The sequence below is a fragment of the Poeciliopsis prolifica genome, unplaced genomic scaffold (assembly GCF_027474105.1).
Source record: "Poeciliopsis prolifica strain line A6 unplaced genomic scaffold, Auburn_PproV2 SCAFFOLD043, whole genome shotgun sequence".
Lineage (NCBI taxonomy): Eukaryota > Metazoa > Chordata > Actinopteri > Cyprinodontiformes > Poeciliidae > Poeciliopsis > Poeciliopsis prolifica.
In genome coordinates, this window is record NW_026562418.1 from 1,979,997 (window position 1) to 2,005,039 (window position 25,043).

The following is a 25,043-nucleotide window of genomic DNA, read 5'->3' on the forward strand; positions in this document are numbered from 1 at the left end:
AAATTTTCTGGAAAAAATGAGGATGTCTCTGAGCTTGAAAAGTCTCAAATTTGTGAGGCAAACTCAGAAAATTGAGACTAATCTGAGAAAGTTTCTAGAAAATACGAGGACATTCGGAGCGTCGTGTGAAAAGTCAGTCCAGGCTGGGAAGGTGGATCAACCCCATCCACTGGTGGGTCTACGCCTTACCACAGACACGAAAGTCTGAGAAATTTCTAAGTCCACACATTCGGCTGGAGGTAAGAAACTTCTCAGTTTTTGTGAAATGTGTGTTTCGTGCAGGTTGGCAACCTGTGCGTCTTGTTTATTACAACCATAGGTGCCATCACCATTTGACAGAATAACACTTTAACCTGGTTGATTCACTTCGAAGATGTAGATGATTTCCTTTTTGAGAAATTTCAAAAGTTTGCTTAGGAATTTGTGTGACAATTGGATGAAAATAGAACGAACAGCTTCTTTCTTGCCTCCTTCTCCATAAAGGCCAGAGTTGTATTAAAAGATTCGCCCAACGGAGTTGAGGATCCCTGTTGCCGTGGCAATCTAAGTTAGACCTCATCTTCTTACTTGGCCTATCAGATTAGGCCTCAGTGCCACACGTTAGCAGGGTTGGGGTTGTAGTTTTTCTGTTTTTGCACTGAGAAGTTCATTCCAGTCTTGGAATATCGTTTTAAAACATTCTCTCTGACCTTTACGCTCTTCCTCTTGGTCTTCTTGATGCTATTTGTTTCCTAATATTCTCCAAATAAACCTATGAGGCATTAATCGTTTATGTTCACATGTGAATCTTACACTGATCAGAACCCTTAATTTCAAGCAGAAGAAAACGTTGCAGTGACAGAAACCCTTAAAGAAGTTCAGAAAAGGACGTTTCGTATTGATTTATTTCTCTGTTTCGTGGGAAATGTTAGAGAACGGCAGACTAGCTCTTAATCTAGACAGTGTTTGGAATAACTTTTGTCTCTTGACTCACATTACGACGTTCTTTTTCCTGTCCCAAGTGTTTTTCAGATGAATGTACCTTTTAAATCTGCTCTAGATTAAAAGTGCAGTTGTTTAGGTGCTATTTTGTTCCACAGTTTTTATTTTTAGAGTGCGTTTCCTCATGGAGCTCCTTTTGTTTCATCATCATTTCACAGTCGCCAACATTAACACAGTTTGAGACGAGCAGTCCGAGTAACCGAGCCATAAAATACACGTGTTTATGGATTTATTGATGCTGAGCAGAAAATTTTATATGGCTCCACTGAGTCATATAAAATTAGCCTGCATATATCAAGCCATTTTCCAAATTTGTGTGCTTGGATATAAGTAATGAGGATGTTTTCATTTTCTTTATTAGAGCTACATAAGTGAGTGAGTCAAAGAGTAAATATCTTTATTTGCGTACTTTCAGAAGAAAGTACACAATGTTAAGTATCCTGTTGTCGCCACAAGATTATCACACATGTATCATAGCAACGAAGAACGTTAATCGGTCAGCTGAAAGTACGTTTGCCATAATTATCCTGCATAAAGACAAAACTCAAGACAGACTGCATTTTTTAAAATTCTTTTAACAACCAACAAATGAAAAAAAGAAGTAACAAATTGGATATAAAACTCAAGAAAACGGTCAGGTATAAAGTTTAAATGGTCCATAGAACGTATGGTGCATCGTACAGCATAAAAACATCATGTGAAGAGAAAAGCAAATCATTTGCATACTTCAAGTTGAGGAAACGCATATGGAATTAAGGGTAGTCATGTCAGGTTTTACCTTGTTAAACAGGTTAATAAGGTTTCTCCTTATTAACGATATTAGCTACGTATAATGTGCACCTAGACATTTAGAAGCAAATAAACATATATGTGGGTCGACTTATTCCAGAAAGGATTACATAAGTTCAATAGTGTATCTGTAAAGGGTTAGCTTAGCAAAAAAAGAGGTACTGAAAATGTCCTTGACTGACTCAACTATGGATGTGAATTTCTGTAGGTTATGCTCATGAATGGTGGATGAAAAACGCAAAATTTTTCCTCATGTTTTTTTCTTTGGTTCTTTGTGAAAAGTCTCCATCCAGCGAAGCTTGAAGTCTGTTAATCCATTAGCCTCCATTTTAGCTTGCAGCTGAATGTCAGATAAAACAAAACCTGTGTCAGGGTGTTAAGAACTTTTTGACGATAGAGTGTTCATTTACAGTACTTACCTGCTGCAAAATCTGCTGCTGGGCGTCGGGGTCATTAAGGTCGGCCTCAGACTGGAAGCGCAGCTTCAACTTCCTACTGGATGGAATCAGAGTCTGACAGATGAACTCGTGCTCTTCACTGCAGTCAACATCCCACCAGGTTCTGGTGCTCATACCCACAGCAGCGCAGGAAGTCATGTTGGTGCTGCCTTTGTTGTCAGGCTGGCCCGTCTCCCAGTTAGTGAAGGTCAGTGGGCTGTGGTCAGACCAGTTAGCCCACAGGTCTCTGTAAAGGCCAATCCAGTGGTTCCTCTCAATCATTGGGTGGATTTCATCATTCTGAGACGAGTTCCACACTCTGACCAGGTCCGTGTGTTTGGACCGACAGTAGTTCTTAGCATCTTCCCAAATCATGAATGTAGACACCACAACATGTTTCGAAGGGCCATGTTCTACAAGACAAGAGAAAGACAGCAAAAAAATAAACTTCACTTATGTTCTCTTTTTTAATGTCCCGGTCAGAAAGTGGGAAAGTGGGGGCTCGTCCGGTCAGACCGTCAATTTCTGAAACTGCACAGAAATAAAAAACCTTATGAAAGCGAGGACCGATGTTCTCCGATTTTATTTTGAAAACATTTTACAGCATTGTTGGCCTTTTTTACACAATAATTTGACATAAAGGGAGCAGATAGAAGGGGGTAAAGATAAGCAGCAAAGAACTGAGCGCAGGAGTCGAACTTGGGATGGATATGTCTCTATACTGTGAATGCGGAGCGCCTGCTCTAACCACTGCAGCGTACGGCGCCGCAAAAGTATTAACCTTTCATGGTTTAATTGATAGCAGATTTGTGAAGTGAATATTTAAGGGTTTTTTAATTACCTACCGTCAAAGCAGATAAAAGGGCGCTCTGTGTTGCAGATTTCATCCCGCCATTCTCCAATCAAATTCATCACTATGCAGCTCTGCTTGCCGCCATAGTTGTCAGGCTGATTTGCTTCCCAATGTGGGAAATTGTTATTGCCAACAAAGTCATCGTCTCCCATTGTCCACTTCCAGCCCGTTGTGTTGTCGTAAAGCCCGATCCAGGCAAACTGTCCAGATCCCTGCAGTTCCAGGAGCAGTCTGTCGTTTTCCTCTGGGCTGTCCACGGTGGCCAGGTCGGCGTACGTCTCTCTGCAGTACCGCTGAGCTGCAGCCCACGTCTTGGGGCTGCTCACATAGTGGTACTTTCGAAACAAGTTCGTAGCCAGAACATAAACCCCCGCTGGACAAGGATAATGATAAAAATAACTATGAAGCTTTTTTATTTTAAGAAAATGAAAACATTGCTTCATTTTCCCCCTGAAAGAAAACTCACCTGACAAGGTGAGAACTAGTAGCAGTGTCTTCCTCATCCTGTCAATTTAAACATTTCAAATGTAAAATTTTTTTTATTGTGGGTTAAAAAACAAAACAAAAAACATGTAGATCACATATCCTATTTATATGAAGAGAAAAGTCAAAAATAAAAACTGTATGAACATTTAGGATTGATAATATTTTGATAATATTGATAATATTTTGGACAATTAACATTTTAGAGATATCTCTTTTAAGTTTAAGACTCAATGAAAGCTTTATTTCTAATTTGTCAATAAAAGCAAAAAAAAAAAAACAACCATAACGACAAAAAAGGCATGATCAAATAAGAAATACACAACAGGCTTACTTGGTCTTGAAGAGAGCTCTGGTATCCTGCTTGGATCTTTGCTTCGATGAAAAGATTCTGCTTACTTTTATAATGTTTCTCCTCCTTATTTTAAGTACTTGAACACAACCTGAGTAATTTTCTGCTTTCATTAGAACAGGATGTAAAACAAATACAAATGAACTGTGTGAAATGAGGTGGCTAACCTGGGCCCTGTCATTAGGGAAAATACTGTCCGGAAGACATTTAGTGGTTGTTAATAGCGCAGATGTTTTGTGTTTTCCATTTTCAAGGCGAGCATTCAGCGAGGCATTATTTAAATATAAAAAGGAAGAAGCTTGGCTCCTAGCAATGCACCGTATCTGTGTGTTTCTAAGCCAAATTTAGCGAAATCCAACAGTTAGTTTCTGCTCTGTTTTGAATTTATTTTTAGTCATCAAAATACAATGTAATGTCAAAGACATGCAGAGATAGAACAACAAGCAGTTTTCAATATATTTTATTTATTTAAGGACAAAAGCTTTATACACCAAGCTAATACTCATGGTAGCAATATCTCTTAGTTAATGGTTTGCAATGCTGTTGGGGTATTTTTATTTTATCTTTTAGACTCGTCTCTCTTCAGCCTCACTGGAGGAATTTTAAGCATTAAATCTTTCGTTTGCATCTTTTGCAAAGAAATATTTTACATATTTGCTAAAACTATCAAACTAAGATGAGATGGTGAAAAGATCAATCTTCTCCACCTCCTCCATGTGCTGCTGTTGCCGTTCATTTCAGGCTCTGCTGATGGGGAGAAGCAAACAGCAAACAGGGGAGCGGAACACACACGAGCCTGATTGACAACGCTAAGACCCTCCTCCTGGCTCTGATTGGTTGGTTAGTTAGCACTGGGAGAAGGCAGAGACTTGTTTTTAAGTTGTTTTTTTCTAACTTTCAATTAAAGATTTGTAAATGTTTGTGTCCTTACCTCAAGGAGAACGGATCAGTCAAATGAACGGGTGAACGTCACACGCTTTTGTTCTTGTGGCGTATATATTTTAAAAAGATTTAAAAATAAAAGTAGGATGTAGAAGAACACTGCAATTATAAATTTGACATAATATGTCACATAAAGCTCGAATTTTAACACATGCTTTAGACAAGCATCTTTTTAATGGCATAAAAACTACTGGGAATCCATTCAAAGTGGCAAATAAGAACATAGATTAATTTATTTTCATTCTCTTTGTAAGAATTGATTAGATGAGCAAAACCACATGTAAGTTTGTGTTTAAATGACAGAAATATAATTTTTTCCCCCCAATGGTTCTTTAAATACCAGAAGCCAGCAGACAAAACTAAAGAGGCTGATCATGTAGTTTCATTACGATCTACATTATGACACATGATATTTATTTATATTATACACCCATAATGCAGCTAGTTGGCTTCCATTAAAATATGTCTTTTCCTAATTTAATTCACAGTAAATTTACTCTTTTTTAAAAATCTGTGATTGATTTTTGGTGAAAACACACAAATCAAAATTCATGAACATAAAATTCCTTATCTTTTAAGGTCAAATAGATTTTTTTTTCATGCCGATAAGACTGAGTAAAGTATGTCATCATGCATATTTTACTCCAACAATTCTGCAATTAAAATTCAAATTTTGTGACAATCTCCTTTTGAACTAAATATATTATGTCTGTTAGCAGTCTGTATTAACCTCACACTGAGGGTATTTGCTTAAAACAAAAACAAAATGTGTAAAAATCTCAATGTTAATGTTTTGCACCACAAATGACAAATTGTGACGTCAATAAGTTCACACATTGTATTGATGGTTTGATCCGATTTATTGAGTCACTCAATCATTTTGTGATCAGAGACAAACTGTAATTCAGACCACACAAGTTTGGCATATTAACTTCATTTTAAACTACAAACAAGCTTTGGAAATGAATAAAATAAAATAAAATAAAGGTAATAGAATTTTACAGCAAGTTAGATCATTTAGTATAACAATAAAACTTCAACTAAAGAATAAAGCAACCTATACGTATGATGTAACCCAACGTAAGAAAGACTGCAGTACAAGTAATTATCCAAGACTTTTGAACCACAGTCCATCAATTTTCCAACCTCATAAAACAAAGCAGAGTGAAAGAAACAATGTTACATGTTCACATAATGCATATATGGACAGATAGAGAGTCTTCTGCTTCTTCCGTCTGAAACTTAAATAGACAACCGAACAAAAAAAAACAATATATCTTTGACTAACTGTTGCAAATGCTACTGAAATAATAAGACTCAATTTTAAAAAGAAGATTTTTTTTATTTTTTATGTTTTTTTCTTTGTTTCCTTGTGAAAGTTCTGCCCGTCTTTCTCGATCCAGCGGAGCTTGAAGTCTGTTAGTCCATCAGTCTCCAGTTTAGTGTGGAGCTAAATGAAAGATATAATTGATTAGTTTTTATGGCGGATTGTTTAAGTTGATCAAAGCACATTGTCATATGGCTTTCTGACTTAATTTTCTGTAAACACATACATGATGGCTTACAGAGTTACATAATACGATCTTCATATCTACATGTAGTCAAACAAAGCGGAGGAGATTTTATAATCCCCAGCCTTTATAAATATTAAGTATCCATTTCGGCCTTTTTTATGTGTGTGATAAATAGTGATGTTGTACAATCTGTCATGTGAAGTTTTTTTTGTACAATGAAGTAATTTTTAGTTTGGTATAGAGCTGATTTCCTATAAGTTATTGAGCTAAAAACGGTTTACTTTAATTGATGAGTTTCTGCAGTATCCAAGACATTATCTACAGCCTTACAACAGTCAACAAACAGGAATATAATTGAAAAGTGCAACAAATGAATTAATTACATATGGTACGATAGTTTCAAGCCTTTTGTTTCTGTTAATTGTGGTGAATTTCTACCAACAGCCAATGGAAACGCAGAGGTAACGGAGATCTTACCTTTGACCAATAAAAAACTATTTTTAATATACAAATGTGAGCCAATAAAGAATGCATACTCTAATTTATTGATCAGTAGTAATTCTGTACACACTAAAAGATTATTTTTTCGGCAACAAAGTTTGTTTTTGTTTGAATAAGTGGAGATACTGACTGCATAAAACTTCACACCAGAACCCTAAATTAACAAATTCTGCACTTTCCCTTTAGATCTGCAAACTCGAGAGGACACACCAGTTTTCAGGCTTCCTGTACCTGCTGTAAAATCTGCTGCTGGGCGTCGGGGTCATTAAGGTCGGCCTCAGACTGGAAGCGCAGCTTCAACTTCCTACTGGATGGAATCAGAGTCTGACAGATGAACTCGTGCTCTTCGCTGCAGTCAACATCCCACCAGGTTCTGGTGCTCGTATCCACAGCAGCGCAGGAAGTCATGTTGGTGCTGCCTTTGTTGTCAGGCTGGCCCGTCTCCCAGTTAGTGAAGGTCAGTGGGCTGTGGTCAGACCAGTTAGCCCACAGGTCTCTGTAAAGGCCGATCCAGTGGTTCCTCCCAATCAGTGGGTGGATTTCATTGTTCTGAGACGAGTTCCACACTCTGACCAGGTCCGTGTGTTTGGACCGACAGTAGTTCTTAGCATCTTCCCAAATCATGAATGTAGACACCACAACATGTTTCGAAGGGCCATGTTCTACAAGACAAGAGAAAGACAGCAAAAAAATAAACTTCACTTATGTTCTCTTTTTTACACTCCTACGGTCATAGAATGGCACTCAGGAAAAGCACAGAAAATGTCCTGGTGAGACAGTGGGAAAGTGGGGGCTCGTCCGGTCAGACCGTCAATTTCTGAAACCGCGCAGAAAAAACAGACAATCCTCACTCATTCTCTTCTTTCAAACTACTATAGATGTTTTTCTTCTACTGTTTTTAATCCTAACCATTGTCTGACCTAAATATATCCATTCATTATGTTTTTTTTGTCTTATGTTTTCATCTTTGCCACTAGATTTGGAAAATGAAAAGTGGAGTAACCTACCGTCAAGGCAGATAAAAGGGCGCTCTGTGTTGCAGATTTCATCCCGCCATCCTCCTACCCAATTCATCACTATGCAGCTCTGCTTGCCGCCATAGTTGTCAGGCTGATTTTCTTCCCAAGGTCGGAAACTGTTATTGTCATCGTCTCCCATTGTCCACTTCCAGCCCGTTGTGTTGTCGTAAAGCCCGATCCAGGCAAACTGTCCGGATCCCTGCAGTTCCAGGAGCAGTCTGTCGTTTTCCTCTGGGCTGTCCACGGTGGCCAGGTCGGCGTACGTCTCTCTGCAGTACCGCTGAGCCGCAGCCCACGTCTTGGGGATGCTCACATAGTGGTACTTGCGAAACAAGTTGGTAGCCAGAACATAAACCCCCGCTGGACAAGAGATTTTTTTTTTAATTACCTCATCTTATAACACATCTTCTGTAAACAATCAATATTATATAAATATAATCTAGATTTAGAATATATGCTGTGAAACCAACAGTGGGAAATGAGCTCAAACAGCAAAATGAACTATCTTTATCTTACTGTACCGTTTAATATTTAGCCTTTTTTTTTCTTGCAATAACAATTAATAGTACCTTAACTGTCAACGTAAAAAAACTAAAGCATTCATGGTAAGATTACAGTGGAGTGACAAGGTCTGAATCGCTTCAAAATCACTCCTGTATGACACTGGAGGTACTGAAAATAACTTTGGAGAACTTGTACCTGTATAAACATCAGACCTGTCCCTTTGAGTTTCACCCTTCTGCACAACTGACAGACTGACCTGAGAAGGCGAGGAGAAGCAGAAGTGTCCGCTTCATCCTGAAAAATAAAGAAAGTGTGAAACACTAGAATAGCTGTGCAAGACATTTTTGAAGAAATACAAATGCAGTGGATCAAATATGACACCGAATGTTAATTTCAAGCGTTTACTTTCCCAACTAAAACGACAAGCAGTTATAAACAGGTGAATTTAAGCTCAAGTCGTTGAAAGTACTCCTGGTTTCCCACGTCTGTGATTCAAACAAGAAAAATAAAACGTACAGATGAATCTGTGAACATGTGTAAATGCACACATTAAATAATTTGACCTTCCAGCAAGAAAAGGAGCTCCTGTTCTTATGCCCTGCTGCTTGCTTTCTTTCTTCCTTTAGAATAGAAAACCCTCCAACCATTAGGAAAACTTTTCTTAGCTGTGCTCCATTTCTACCCTCCTTTTCACGATTGCTATGCAAAATCACTCTCCATAATTGGACACTGGCAATAACATGCAAATCTAGCTGGTGAAATTGAGCTTTTGACTTTGACCAATAGCACAATCAAAGTTTAATAGATTGTGTTATCCATCATGGATCCATCAGCATACCCTTCAATGCTGAATTGCTTTAATTCAGCTGCATTCTGGGTTTTCAAGCATGTCATTGCAGAGCATCTCAGTCGGATTTGAGTCTGTGCTCTTGGACTTTAACTTTAGGCCACAAACTGATGGCTAGACATACTCCATCCGGATTTTCTGGATGAATCAGAATTCAAGGTTTCATCAATTACAGCAGGGCAGTCTGGTTCTGGAACAACCAGCAAAGCAACACCAGATCATAACTTTGGAGAACTTGTACCTGTTTGCCTACAGTCAAACAGCGTCCCGTTTGACTGTAGGCATCATGTAGTTATTATTATGAAATTGTCCTTCTCAAGGATCATCAAGATGTTTTTAGGTATTGTGAGATTGCCATTTTTGTTTTTGGTTAACAGTAGTTTTCACCTGGGAACTCTCCCATGAGTGCAATTTCTGCTTGGTTTCCTATTAATGTAGAATTTTGAACACTAATTTTAACTAAAGCAAGTTAGACCTGAAGAAATGGGAGGTCTTTTTCCACTCCCTTTTAAGGAAATTTGGCAGTTTGCTAGCTACCAGGAAGATTTACCGCTCCTTCATGTTTGAAAGCTTGAAGCACTTTTAATGTGCTCCAGATTTTTATTTTTATTTTCTCCACTTAAAACTCGGAAATCCTGGCTTCTGCGTTCAAGTGAAAACACCCAAGAGTGTTTTTCATGAGGTCCGTCTTTACCCGGACCAGATCTCATTTGTTTTTAGCCCATGACTTATGCGTGCTGTCATTATGTAAAAATCAACTCTGCCGCCTCTTTGCTTGTGTGAAGAGAGCCCAGACTCTTATTTCCCTGCATCCATAAGGTGGTGAAATGAGGCGTGTGACCTTCCGCTCCAGGGTTGTTGAGGCCATTATGTAAGCAAACTAAGGGTGGCAGACAGTTCACAACCGGAATTAGAGACTATTATCATCTAAGGGTAGTTGAGCAAAAAAATAAATAAAAATTTTGTCATTGAGCAGGACGGCGGAGGAATCGCGCGTATGACTTTGGGTTGAAGTGAACATCACTCAAACAAAAGTTCTCCCAAAACATCCAACCTCTGAGCCTCTGGCACAGATTGTATCTGCAGCACCGAGCTTCAATATTTGCGCCTGAGCCAACAGAGATGAAGATCTTTGGCGTGTGACCTTTGACCCTTTTGAGCCAGAGGCACCAGTTAAAGACAGTGTCGGTCTCAGTGGTGAACAGATGGACACAGATTGTCTCTCAGACATAGCAGGAATCTGACTGGAGGTGTGACAACGTTTTGTTCACGGTGCCCTCTTGTGGCCGTTTGTTGAATTTGCTCCCGTCTTGTTCAGATGTTTAATGGCAACCAGTCAAGTTTATTTGTATCACACATTTCAGCAGTAAGGCAGCTCAATGTGCATCGCATTGTAAATACATAAACATCAAAAACATCATAGAGAAACCAATAACAAACACTGCATTTTGCCAAAATCCTCAATTCCAGGCTCAAAAACATTTTATGAACCTTTGCATGAGATGATTACGTGGAAAGATTCCAAGGCGATCCATTAATTTACCGTAAAGTCTCAAAAACCGTAGGACGGACTTAGCAGGGATTGTATGTTTAGTTCAAACATCAGGTTTACTCCGGTTTTATTTAGATCGTCTCTCCAGGGAAATATCTTGTCGGAGCGAGGATTATGGGTTTCACGGCTGATCTTTCTCACAAAAACAGAGCTTTCTTCTGTGGCTTAACCCTCGAGAATGACGAAAGGTGGGAGAAAGAAACAAAAGGGCCAGAACTTTGACATGAAAACTGAGAGGCACTGACACACTTCACGGATGCTAAACGGAAGCTGCAGATATTGTTTATGTGTCATGCACAAAATCAGAACATTGTGTATAATTTTGGCATTTTATTTTTTATTTTTTTAGCCAATGGGCACAGTTGAGATATATCATTTTAATAAGGGTTTGTAATTGCTCAGACTGAAATGATTAGGGGAAAAAAATACAAATCAAATTTTATTTTCGTTCGTTTGCAATCATTAAAACTGCCTTTTCTATGCCAAACATAGAAGCTAGAACAAGCTTCTACACATGCTGAAAAGTTACTTGTAAGTTAGTTTGATCTTATTTAAAACGTATTGAGATATTTGAAGTAGCAACTAGACCAGAAATACTTACGATTTTGTGTTTTCGGAGCAAAGAAAACCTAAAACTAACCACTTTATTATTGCTAAAGATGAATCAAACCCAAGCCTTTTGCATTTAAATCCATAAATTACACTACTTAGCATCACTAATCACCTTAGGGTTACTAATGGCTTTTTTTTTTTTTCTTCTAATACTTTCAGTTCCGGCAGTTCAGCTTATCCTCTTATTTCTGCAGGTGAAAGGCTTGACCCGTTTGTCGAGAACAACAGCGATTCTTTTCTTCTGACTCAGCTGCAAGTTCTTGTTTTGTGTTGTTTTTTCTTTCAAACTTGAGCTTTTGTGCAGATTTCTGGGTGCCAAATTGTAGACGATACTATAATGACATTAAAAACAGGAGGAAAAAAATGTGTGGTCAATGGAGGAGGATGGATGTGTGTCCACCCTGAATCGACACTCCTCTGCCCCAATCATGCGTCTGACCATCTGTAAGCAAAATGCGGCTTACTGTGTTTTAACCCCAACCCTCACTAACCCTAACCCTGCACTTCTGCTGGATTTGTTCAGCAGAAGTGCAGTGTTTCTTTCCCGACAGCAGATGCCGATGTTGCCTTCAGGTTTGAGCAGAATTCCCAGGCCCTTCTTCCTCCTCTTCCAGTTCGGCACGGATCGCAACAGGATCTTCTTGCCATGCCGGTCACGCCCCGCGCAGATATCAGCCCCGTTTCTCCGACACATGCAGTGTCACATCCTTAATGAAACGCACGTGCAGAAGCGTCCAGGCTCGCTCACCGTCTGACGTTTTTTTTTTTTTTGAAACCCTCCACACCCCCACAAATTAAAATTCCACCTTCATCCCAGCTGTAGATCTTATACACGCTGTGTTTTTTTTTTAACCAAATACCAAAATCTTCAGCTCCCGCAATTTGAGTTCTTAATGACGTTAATCGGCGAGATGGCGGGAAACACGGGCGGGAAAAACGCTGTAATTGATCTGGGAGCATTTCTGCAGTCGGAATTGGTGCTTGTCTGGCAACAGATTTAATCTTTATTAATATTATTTTAATCTCAAAGCAAAGATGAAAGATTCTTAATGTTAACCCAGCAGTTGTGGCCATTTACACCTTAACTCAACGACCGGTTCTGGACCGGTAACAGGACTGGACAAGAAAAGACACTTTTTTTTTTTCTTTTCTTAAACCAGTAGGCTTGTGTTGAATCATGATCCTGAAATCTGTGTTGACTGCAAACCCTGGAAGCATTTCAGAGTGCAGATTGCCACGGCTCATAACTGTGGTTTTACTCTTTTAGCAATAAAATGGCCACCAAACAAACAAACAAACAGGTTTTTTTTTCTTTTTTGGAGAAAAAAAACCCGCCATTACACACAGACACACAGATACACACATGTTAAAGCACCATCTCCCTCCATGTGGGAGACAGAGAGACCATCACCATGGAAACAAACGTCATGTAGCCCAGTCTCCCACCATCCACCACCACCACCACCACCACCCCTTCCCCAATATGAACCCCCCCCCCCCATCCCTCCTCTGTTGCTGCCTCCATTTCCTATTCTGAACAACATCCATCTTCCCAAAAACAGCCACCCCTCCACTGCCGCCACCCCTTCTTCCCTTTACACCCCCACTTTTTCCTACCTATATTGTTCCTCGCTTAGATTGCGATAAATATTTCTACACCATGTACACAACCCCCGACTGCTGTCGGACTCATTTCTCTCTTCCCACCATGGCCGCCTGTGAATTTGGCTTGATGCACGTAGAAATGTGCTGAAGATGAGAGACATCAAGTAGGAGTCTGTGAGTTGGGATCGGTATGGGGGAAGGGGCATCAAGATGGGCCAATAGGATCGCACCAACTGGTGTAGAGAAGCCTCCTCTGCAGCTCTTTAATCAACCTCCTCCTTCCTGTATCCATTTGATATATCTGGATGAAGCGGTTTGACGATTCTGTGTTTTTAACAGGAATTAGCAGAAATATGATTTTGTTGTTGGTGGATGTATTGAATCAGTAATTTTTTTTTTTTTTTTTTTTTTGTCTTTTTCCCCAGCGTCTCGTCCATCACCTCATGCCAGTGTGACCGCAGCATGCTGGGAGATGTAGTCATGCCACTGCCCTGCCCTCTGGTGACTCCTCTACTGAGAAGACAATTACAGCTGAACCTCTCGAGTTCTCCCCTCTTTTGTTCAGATCTGTTCTGCTCAGATGTGTTTCTCTCGCTGGCCCACTTCACGTGAAATAAATGGAATCGATTTATTGGCAGAAGCCCTGCTAGCAGAAATCACAATGACGCAAACATAGAAACGAGAAAAAACTTCAAGATAAATGAGTTTAAAAGCCTGACGATATAAAAGTGTCTCTTAACTGCTTTTGTTACATTTTCAGCCAGTGAGAATTGATTTCATTCTGTCAAAACGAACCAAACCGTTGTTCTCCTCCTCGCCTGTGGTGGCGCTGCACCAAAACCCGCTGGAGGAAATTGCATGAAAACCTCAGGAGAGAAATGAATCCTTCACGTAATGCAAACAAAAATGAAGAGGCATCAGATTTTAGCGGTTGAAGGATTATTTTATTTTTTTTGTCTTTAGTAAAAGACCACAAGTCATTTTTTCTACTTGCATTCAGACTTTGTTTTGCTTGAACTTACCCAGAATCCGCCGAAGTCCACTTCCTGCATTTGGAGCGGTCTCTGCTCCATGTGGCGTCCACATACGCATTCGAACCGTGTCAGAGTTTACTTCAACCGGACAGAGACCGAGGTTTGCAGCTGGACCAGAGTTCGTTGATGGCAACCAATCTCATTGGAGTTCGGTTGCCATTCAAGAACTGCACAAGTTTGTTTAGAGGGACACTTTTTCCAAAATGTAAATCTTCTTAAGATGGAAAAAGTTGGGTTCAACATAATGCCCACATGTAATAATGACCATTGAGTCACTATGTGACTCAGTGTCTCCTAAAAGTTGAGGAGATACTTAAACAGGGCATGACCTGTTGTGGAAAGATAACAACGACCAAAACAGACAAAGATTTTAATGTTGAAAATAAACTTTTGGAGGGGATATCAGTTGGCAGGACAATTATTAATTGTGCAAAGTTTGTGTAAAATCCAAATACAAACCTCTCTTACTTGGAGTTCTTTGTTCTCAGATCTTCTTAGGCCATTTTTAATGTGAAAATAGAAATGGCTCAGAAGTGTTTTTACGGTGGTTTTAACAGCAGTAGGGAACCTAAAAAACAAGGAAGGAAAGGTAAGTAGTAGCAGATCTTAAACAATTATTCTACTCCCTCCACTTTTCCAGAACTGTGTTCTGTTGCTTTAAAAATGTTTCTTCCACCTCATTTTTGTTTGGCATTAATTTATGTGGTTTATTCCAACGTGTGGTGACTGACTGATAAGATCTCAGAGATCAACCGTACGTCAGTAGAGTATTACCGAAAAGTACATTTATTTCACTAAAAGTGAAACTCGTGGATTCATTCCACACAGAGTGATGGGTCGAACATTTTAGTGATGACAGCGTTCAGCAGAAAGCAAACAGAAATCCAAACCTGAGTTAATCAGAGAATTGAGTTTTAGTTCCTGGTGGAAATTTTACTTCTCCTTTTTTCCATCTCCCATGGCTCCAACTGTATTTTTGCATCAAAAGTCAAACTCTTAGTTTTTGCTGATCCGTATAAGTCTCCTCTTCTCCTCCTGACTTGCACCCAGCTCGGGTTTCTGGTCCTGCGTTCCCCCGCTTGCTCGGCCAAACCGTCGTTGGTCTTCCTGCAACCGAGAATCCGAATCTTTCCGTCAACAGACACACACATAGCTACACTGACTGTGTTTTATTTATTCAAATTTATAGGCAATCAATACAACACATAAAAGGTCGTGTGTGGAGTTTGTTGCTGGTGGTACATGTGATCTTTTTGTTTTTTTTCCCTGAGCATGCTAAATGGATTAGTTCATTAGGAATGCACCAGAGGACACACAAATGAACCAGAGATTGATTGATCCTGTCTGGATAGCGTAGCCTCAAGTCTTACCCTTCATCTCTTTTCCAACTCTGGTTATTTCTGATTGCCTGGAAATTTGGGGGATTTTAGTTCACTGAACAACTTGATTGTGGAGAGTTCAGATGGCAAAGAGAATCCTAAAACAGCGAAACAAGACGCGTGGTAGGTTTGTTTCCAATCATACACATATGGTGCCTCACAAAAGTGTTAATGTAATTTAATTGCAGCTCTTGCTGTATGGGTTTTGTGTCATTCTCATTTTGAATTGAAATCTCATATTATGCGTTTTCCAGGGATGTGACGCCATTTTATAGCACAATCAAATAACCATCTTATTTTCACTTGTTCCAAAAATGTTTTATATACCAAATATGTGGAGTTACATTAGGTGTTGGCTAATTGCTGCTGGCTAGTCTGAAGGAGCTGAGTAGGAGAGTTAAAAGTGAGGGCTGCTCTGTGAAGCTCAGAAGCTTGAAAACTGGTTGGTTGAGCTGAATGAAAAATAGTTCCTTTATAGAACAAACCACAGGGTGAAAATAGCAATATCAATTATTTTATCATTATATATTATTTTTCCATGAGGACGAATGGGGCTCCGCCTCCCCTGGCCTCACGTAGACAGTGATGCTAAGCATTGAAGTGTTTTGCAGTTTCTAACAGGTTCCATGAATTCAGTTTTTCTCTTGCTTTTGAAGAATAACATCCCCTCAGCATGATGCAGTCAGAACCATGTTTTATTGTGGGGATGAACAACGTAGGCAGAAACAACAAGAACCACAAGACATTCAAGTCTTTTGTCATTTGACCAGGGATCATTCCTCCACATGTTTGCTGTGTGAAAGAAGAAAGAGACGCACAGATTCCTAACATATTCCATGGCAGGATTTTTGCAACATCAGTATGTTTCTCAGCGAGTTTAATTAACTGCATCGCCATCACAAAACAGAACACAGGCAAGTCTTTGGGGGATTTGGTTTGGAAAAGAAAAGGCTTTTAGGACATGACAGAGTAGTGGATTTTCTACAGAAGCCATCATCAGCATCATATTGACAAGCCGCTGTCCTGACAAACAAGCTGGTATGAATTTTCCAAAGCATGTTAGGACTAAAATTTATATGCTCATTGATCTGCTCTTCAGCTGACCTGTTGATTGCCAGCAGCCCATCGCTGAGCAAGGAACATGACTGGGTCACCCAGTGGGACGGTGGCTGTGTGTGTATTGAGGGGCGGGGGGGTCCGACTGTGGGAAATGTGACGTAACGTGAGTTTCGAGCTGATTTGGGTCACCGAAAGAGCAAAAGTGCATCGAATGTGGATCAGAGAAAGCGTCCCGTGCTTGTGTGTGTTTGTGTGTGCGAACCATCTGTCCTGACAAGATTACTGGAGTGAGACAAGAAGTCAGACCCGACTAGATTAGAGTATGAATATAGGGCAGGAGAAAGGGAAAAAAAACAGGAGGGGAGGAAGAACAGACAAATAAGTGGAGGAGATGAAGGATTACGAGCCGAAGTGCAGCAGCAGACGCCGCGACTGTAGATTTTCATTGTTGTTGACGTTCAGACGGTGTGTGCTTATCGTCCAGGTAGCATTTGATGCCGATCGCGTCCAGCAGAGAAGAGCTCCCGATAGAAAGCCCATCGCGTCGCCATAGCAACCGGGCCCCACTTTTTCTTCCCCTCATTCAGTTCACGTCACTTTGACTGGCAGTGGGTTATATGTGCACAGCGCTCTTGCATAAATATACACTGATTCACCACTCATTATGTTCATGCAATCATACACACACACACACACACACACACACACACACACACACACACACACACACACACACACACACACACACACACACACATTTGTGTTTCTGACCACGTTAGCACTTTCTTACTGACTTGTTTAAGTAACTCCCATCGAAATGTTACTCTGACACAAACTCACGCACCACCTTAATTCAAACATTGCTCTGATTGAACACACTGGGACTGGGCTTTGGTTCCCTTAAGTCCTATTGAAAATGTCTTAAACAGGCGACATAAGAAAGCACACATACAGAGATTGACTTTTAGGACAGCATCTCAAGAAAGACATGCATGGTGTTTGCATTTTTCACTCATTCAAATAACTCCACTTTTTCTGCCTTCACTTCTTATTCACAAACTCATCCACTTGTACCAGTCAGCCAGACTCTTCTCGCAGCACGCGGACACACTCGTGCAGCAAAAGTAATAAAAAAAAAAGAAAAGCAAAAACAAACATATACTCATCATCCCTCATCCACTGTTTTCTCCCGAGACGAGTGACGGGCTGGCGAAGAGTTCCCCAAGCTGTTGCCTTGGCAACTCCAAAGACTAGTCCTCAGTGGCCATGACAACCAGTGATGCACATCCGGTTGCAGTCCGTTGATTTTTATTTAGACTCCTGGCAGGGGGGCCGTCGCCTGTGTGTTGCCATTTCTCTCCTGATGGATTTGTATGTTTAAATCCATGTGGCTGTTCAACAGGTGAAGAATGAGCTGCTGCCGTGTGTGTAAGTGTGTGTGTGTATGCGTGTGTGTGTAAGTGTGTGTAAGTGTGTGTGTGTGTAAGTGTGTGTTGTGTTTTGTCGATGTCGTGATAAATTTGGAAAAGGAGAAAGTGTTTTGTTTTTCACAATGAAACATGAACATTAATGACTGAAGTTGGGGAAGAAATTAGTGCAAAACATTTGGTCTGATTCGGTTGTTTGTAGAAGTAGATCTGCACAATCACAGACTGAAATGTTTGCTCCTTCCCATCATGGGTTCGGGTCTGAAAATCATTTTCTATCACACTGTTCCGGCCGTCCAGGGTGCAGCACAGAGTCGTGCCTCCTGTCATTGAGTTAGCTGAAAGAAAGATGTCAGTTTATTTGTGGACTTTAGCTAAACTAAACCGTGAACCTGTTGAAACTGAAGGAGTTTGACCTTCGTTTCCCCAACAATAGATCACGTTACACGTACGTCTCCATTTTAAATCTTCATATTTATGTTATGGATTGGTTTGTCTTCCAATGAGACTCTCATATGGGCCATCGGGTACACATTAGTAAATCAACACTGCGACAGAGAAACCTATGCCTAATCACTTTAAATAGGCTCATAAAATTAGCTCATGTTGCTGCACAGAATCCATGGGAATGAAAACGCATCCCCGCGGCTTTTACTGAGGACCAAATTACATCAGTAAATCACTCTGCCCTGTTAATTGTTCCAGCAGGACACCATGAGAGGCTGTTTATGTGGGAAAAAAATCCATAGTGGCCGTTGGGGATGTAGACGAGGGTCAGTAACGGCTGACGGAAGAACAAAAAAGCCCCAAGAGACACTGTATCAGGCATGAGAAGTGGTAGCTTTAGGGGGAAGAAAGAAAGTGCTTCAGGGTGGAGAAGGTTGAGCTTTTGACCAAGAGTGTGTGAAGACCAGAGGGCTCAACAGTGTAGAAATTCCTCAATGCTGATCTGTGGAACGTGTTGGCTCCAGGCGAAGGTCAAGATTCCTGCTCAGACGCTCCTTCACCATTTCCCTCCATCTTTCCCCTCCATCTCAATCTCATGCTCTCTCACACATATACACCCCCCTCCCCCAGCTTCCTGTTCCTGGCACCTTCACCCGCCGCCCTGCTGTGTGTGACGCTGAGAGTCCCTGACAGCCATATAAATAATCAATAAGTCCAGACTCCCACTGATGTGCTGTTTCTTTTTCGCCAAAGACTCCTTTAAACGACCTTGCGAGTGTTAAGCTGAAATGTGTTTACGCGACACCTGGACACACGTGTGTGTGTGTGTGGGGGGGGTGTGTCAGTGATGGAAGAGGAGTGGCGTCGCTTTTATACGTATACATATCTATAAGGATGCATTCAATGTATGAAGACGCGAGAAAAACAACAAACCTCAACAGCAAAATTCAGGAGTGTTACTGGATTATGCTGCAAGAATATAGAATCGGAATCAGCATTTCACTCAAATGGCATTTTACAGAAAGCACAATAAAATTTGTTTCAGTACATCCCATCCAAAGAACAAAACTGAAAAAAAAAAGATAAATGAACAACATAAGACATGGGTAGACAGTTGCCTGAGGCGACGGTAATCCTGGTTGGTGCTGCCCTATAAAAAGACTGGATGAAATAATGGAAATCAAACACTGTAGAAAGCTCTTTAGAGAAATGGTCGATGTGTGTTGCCTGGGAAGGGATTGCGACAGTAGAAGTGTTACCTGAAACGATCCCTCTGTCATCTACACATGCATGTTGATAACTCTGCGCATGAAGGATGCTTTAAATTTCACACCTTATTGGCCTTCTTGGTGTCCCATACTCGAGGAAATCTTTTGCTTACCAAGATTCATGGCCGATCACATGTGTCTATGCACATTAATTGATGACACAAAGACAACATCACAGGAGATTTTGAGCAAAACTGCACGAAAAGCGTGGGCGTTAACACACCTACATCCCCCACTGATACAACGCCAACAAGTCAAAGATATTCAAACATTGATCTGTTATGCTTTTATTTGTCTTCCTTATTTATTGTTGTAATAGCAATGCAATAAGGCTTTAGCCTGTCAGACTCTACTATCGACCACTGGATAGCAAATCGATCCTCCTATCAATGCAAATGCTGTTTGTTGATACCAAGGAACGGGTTCTGAATTGCTGTAGCCCCGCGCTCCTTAGATTTACATTTTCCCGACATACCAGTGGAGAGCCTTTTACTGCCTTTAAGATGTTCAGAAAAGGTCTCACGGTGGTTTTGCATTTGGAAAAAAAACGAGCCTATCAGAAATTTCCGTGTGCGGTCACTAGGCAGAGTTTGTCTGCTTGGAGTGTCGTTCTGCTTCCTGCTCTGAATACCTTCAGCTTTATATTTGAATACCTCATGTACAGGATTCTTTCTGTGTGGGATATTTATGTGTTTCTTCCACCTTCACTGCACAAATTAAATCAACTATGCTTGGTTAATTGGCCATTTCTGTTGCCCTTAGGTGTGACAGTCCTTATGTCCCTTTATTGGCCGGGTGACGACCTCGCGGCCTTTCCGAGATTTGCCCCAATACTCGTCTGTTCCGTCCAACGTGTGAAAGATGTGGGATTTGCATTTCGACTATGTTGTTTTCCCGTTGGACTGGACTAGATTTTCAGCGTTACAACTCAGGAAATACCAGATAGAAAAATCAGCCCCCCCCCTGATATCGAGTGGGGGACGTGAGCTTTGAGAAATGTGCCAGTGCAAACAATTTCCAACACTTCTCTTGGTTTATTTGATATTAACCTGTTATCCATGACAGTTTGACCAAAACAGGAAGCGGAGCAGCTGCTCCCCTCACAGACGGTTTGATCCAGCTCCTCGCATGAGAGCGTGAGCGTCACAGCCACACAAAGATCCCAAATTACAACCGTCCAGAGGAGACGAGAACTGAACAGAATCTCAATCAGCTCTGTAAATGTTGTAAAACTGCTATTCACTTGCTTTGAGTGAAAGGAAATATGTTAGAAATATGCAGGCAGCGCAAATCTGCGACCAACAACTCAAGGCAGGTCTATGTTGCATCTCATAGAAACAGCATCCCAGACTGATTTCTTACTAAATCAGTCTGTAGACTATTACAAGAATCAATGTAAAACACTCAGAGTATTGTTTTAGATGAAGTAGCTCTGACTTGGGAGTGGAGCGACGGCCGGCTGGCCATCAGGAGTACCGGGACTTTTCCCAGTGGGCTGATGCGGCTAGTTGGCCTGCTAATAGGGCTACTTATGCTTTGTGAATGGGCCGGAGCCGGGTCACAACGTATGTAGTTGGACTCCATACCAGTCAGTGGCAGTAGTGCACCAGTTCATTGGGTTTTGGGGTAGCGGCTGCTTTTTCTTTGAATTTCACTCCCTCGCTTCCCAACACGATCAACCGACGTCCCGCACGAGAACGCACGTGTCACTTCTATTTGTGAACATTTCACTTTCTGTTTGAAAGTGGTTGGTAGTAGTTAGCGGCAAAATGAAATGGCCAAGCTATATATTACTCAAAAATGAACTCCTAATAAAGTCAGAAAGTCCTGGGAAGATTATGAACCAAAAACCAGTTCAGACACCCAACATCTCTCCCTACAAACAAACCAGTTTTTTTTTTCTTCCTGACCTTTGCTGGCACCTTTCGCCCACACAAGTGAATTAATTGAGAGAGCGTTAATTGAGCCCGCCTGTTCAATTCTAATGTTTTCCTCTTCAGAGCCACTCTGAATGCACAAGGAGCAATTTGCGGAGTGAGAATCTGGCCTTCTCCGTGGGAGAGCGGCTGCTGTGAGAACCTTTAGATCACGGCGGCTCGAAAGCCGGCGCCAAGTTCATGCTTTTTCGCCGTGGAAAACCCCACGATCGGGACGAGGCAGCGCAGACGAAGACGAAAGAGAGGAAGAAGGACAGAAAGTCGTAACGACAGATGGAATGAAAGCTCGGCGCTCTGATTTCAACTGAAGACAGAGAAGACGGAGAGCCGTGGCGCTCGGAAGACACAAGTGTGGAAGGAGAGTCGGAGAGATGGAGTGGCTCTCCGCTCGAGCAAGCGATCTGTCGTTGCCATGGCAGCACCGTCTCTCCCGTCTCCGTGGGAACGACTGAATCCTGTTGCAGCTTGACTATGGCTCCAGGCAAACGGGAGAGAGTGGGAGAACGAGAGGAAGAGAGTGGGAGCAGAAAAGGGAAGTAAAAAACAGCAACAGCACGGCGAGTTCAGCCCAGAGCGTTTAAACTGACCTGGAAAAAACGCTGGACTTGTGCTTATTTCATTCCCACTGTACGTCCGCCTCCCTCCAACCCCCCCATCCACCCTGCTCAGTCAATCCTCAGCAGTTTTATTTCACTTTTTCAGGTCGCTTCCCTTTAATCGTGGCGTTGCGTTTCCAGCTACATGCCGCGGCACATGACCACAGCGGCGCGCTTGTTTGTGTGTTTATCAGTCCATTTGTTTGTGACCCGGCTCCGGCCCATTCACACAGCATAAGTAGCCCTATTAGCAGGCCAACTAGCCAAGAAAACAGATGATCCCCTCCGACAGAGCTCCTATTGTTACGGCCGGCCGCGAAACAATGCAGCCCTGTCTCCTGCAGCACAGTGGTCGATTCACGCCGGCGTTCAGCCGCCGGTCGCCACTCCATCAGCCGCGGCCACGGGCGAGGCGGAGGACGCTCAGGAGCTTTATTGTAATGCGGTAGACGTGCGGGAAGATGTTATTGCGTTGGGTTGCAACAAGTTCAATGGCTTATTAGTTCTTGTTCTTGTTATAGCAAAACTAAATATTACAATGTTTTTTTTTTTTTTGTCGTTTGTTTTTTTTTTCTCTACTTCAAAAAATGAATAATGACATAAATCAAGAAAATGTGATATTCCTCCTCCAGGAAGCAGAATTTGTGCATTTTTGAAGAAAAATTTCACAGCAAAAAACGTCAAACGAGTCACGTGATCACAAACGAGCAGAAGATTTTAGCAACAAATGACCCAGAAATGATGAAGTAACAAACCAAGAAATGTGTCCGAACGACCTGGTCCATAAAGACGTACGTCTTCATCCTGGAGAGTTAGCGGTTTGAAGGAGACGTGCAAAATATCTGCATTGATTTCAATATCGGTGGGATGGTGGCTTCTCGAACTGAAGCAGTGATGAAAGTGTTCCCACGTTTTTTCATGGTGTTGAAAGGCAAAGGAAATATACTGACCAAAACAGCGACATCTTTAGCTATCGGGCAAAACAACATGATCAGATATTGATATCGGTACAAATGTTTATATTAGCGAGTCCCTCGTTTGCATTGTGATAAACTCTTCCGCCCCAACAGAGTTGATGATGTTGCCCTATCATTTCTTGTATGTTTTCCCCAAAAAGATCTTGTGTGAAAATTTGCTATACATTCATAAACACAGCCTGACGTTTATTAATTTACATATTTTCAGTACAAGTGTTGCCTCAGTATATTAGAATCCTGGCGGGCCCCCCACCAGACTAAGCTTCCTTTGTTTATTCATTTCAGGGTTTGTTTTAAATATATATTTGCCATTTTTATAGTTGGTGTTTAGGTATTGTTGATAAAGTCTTCCAATAACACATAATTACATAATTAGTGATATTTTCAAATTTTCTGTCAACTTCAATGTTTTTTATTTGTTTTAATTTTTAATTAAACAATAGTAGGCTGCTGGATGTCTGCTCTTTTGTTGCCCCTGCCGCTGGGCTTAGCAAGGTTCCGGGGGTAAACTCTGCTATACCTGTTGATGGCTGGTCAAGACAACCAACCAATCACAACTGTACAACTTGTGATTGTACAGTTGGATCTCCAATGAATTTGACTGACATGTTTTTATCTCGGAGAAGTGGAGGGAGAACATGCTAGCTTCACGCAGCAGAAGCCCCATAATTAAAAGGCAATCTTCATCTTAATTGTGTTAGTTCCAGCTGGGACTGGTGATGCTCGGCTCTGCTTGTAAACCATTCAACAAGTCAGAACCATTCCATACTCTTTTAATTAATGAGCTTAATTACCGGCGCGGTGCTTGCAGCCGGCCGCACCACAAACGCCGATGCTTTCCTGGCCAACCTCAGCCACCGCTCAGCAACCAACCGACTGGAGCATTTCATGCTTTGAGGAACAGCAAACAGCTGCACCGCTTTTCCCACGTCGAGATTCCCAACTGGTCACGACAGCACACTGACCAGGAGAGTTCCCTGTGAGTTTCAAAACCATGTTGGCTTTAAGTCCTTCGACAATAGCTGCATTTTCGTTCACCACAGATACACAATTTGACATTTCGAAAATAAATTTGCGTAAGCGCACCGATTTAAAAAAAAATAAAATTAATAAAATTAAAATTAGTTCATTTTTAAAACTATGATGAGAACGCATCACACGGGTCACATCAACAACCCGACGTTGCTGCCATCGCAAATCATGAACAAGAAGATGACAGGAAGCAGTTGGAGAATCGTGACGTGGAATTTTTATTCAGTGTAAACAAACTTATATAGTATTAGGACAAAGTTTTGCACACATTTGTCATGGAAACGCAGCTGGTACGTTCAATCAATCAAGGCTTTCACAATATATTTCAGATATGATATTTGTGGATTGTTCTTTGCAGAGCCTCTAGTTCAGTGGATTTTGATGGTCAGTTGCTTATAGATACAAATTCATGGTATTCAACTACCAAACAGCTCCCCAACCATGCTTAATAGCTGGGGTGGCTTTCCGTTTTTGTCCAAATATAATGAAAGTTATTATGACTAAACACTTTGGTGTTAGTTTCTTCAAACCACAGGCTATGTCTCCAAAACATAAGGCAGAGTTTATTTGCAGTTTGTACTCTAGCTTTTTGGAGTTTTGACCTCCTCCTCTTTGAACGACCTTCCAGCCTGTAATTGTTTGAACACAAAAAAGTAGCAACTTCTGGAAATTTCACACAATTTCACATCAGATTTCTGAATCATCTTCCTGATTTCCTGTTGGTTTTAATATGATGCTTCCGTATTTATTTATTGAATGCCCATTGGTTTACACCTAGTGGTTACTGATCTTCCTGGGGTCCAACTGACAAAACACAAAAATATTCCTATGGCGCGCATATGATGCCACACCAGCAAGCATCGTTCTTTTCTATTTAATTATTTGGGCACTTCGCC

The 25,043-nt window shown here is 41.2% G+C and overlaps 2 protein-coding genes across 2 annotated transcripts; both read right to left on the bottom strand.

The window, feature by feature from the left end:
* Positions 1-1,572: 1,572 nt before the first annotated feature.
* LOC129376265 (C-type mannose receptor 2-like) lies at positions 1,573-3,563 on the bottom strand. The gene is made up of 4 exons (XM_055055827.1): positions 3,527-3,563; positions 3,053-3,433; positions 2,190-2,620; positions 1,573-2,110 (listed from the first exon to the last, which is right to left on the bottom strand). Exons 1-4 carry the CDS (start codon positions 3,561-3,563, stop codon positions 2,021-2,023), a joined length of 939 nt encoding a protein of 312 aa, XP_054911802.1. The 3' UTR covers positions 1,573-2,020.
* Positions 3,564-5,877: 2,314 nt separating this feature from the next.
* LOC129376315 (C-type mannose receptor 2-like) lies at positions 5,878-9,011 on the bottom strand. The gene is made up of 5 exons (XM_055055909.1): positions 8,939-9,011; positions 8,632-8,669; positions 7,860-8,231; positions 7,084-7,514; positions 5,878-6,287 (listed from the first exon to the last, which is right to left on the bottom strand). Exons 2-5 carry the CDS (start codon positions 8,666-8,668, stop codon positions 6,186-6,188), a joined length of 942 nt encoding a protein of 313 aa, XP_054911884.1. The 5' UTR covers position 8,669; positions 8,939-9,011; the 3' UTR covers positions 5,878-6,185.
* Between the last annotated feature and the right edge of the window lie 16,032 nt (positions 9,012-25,043).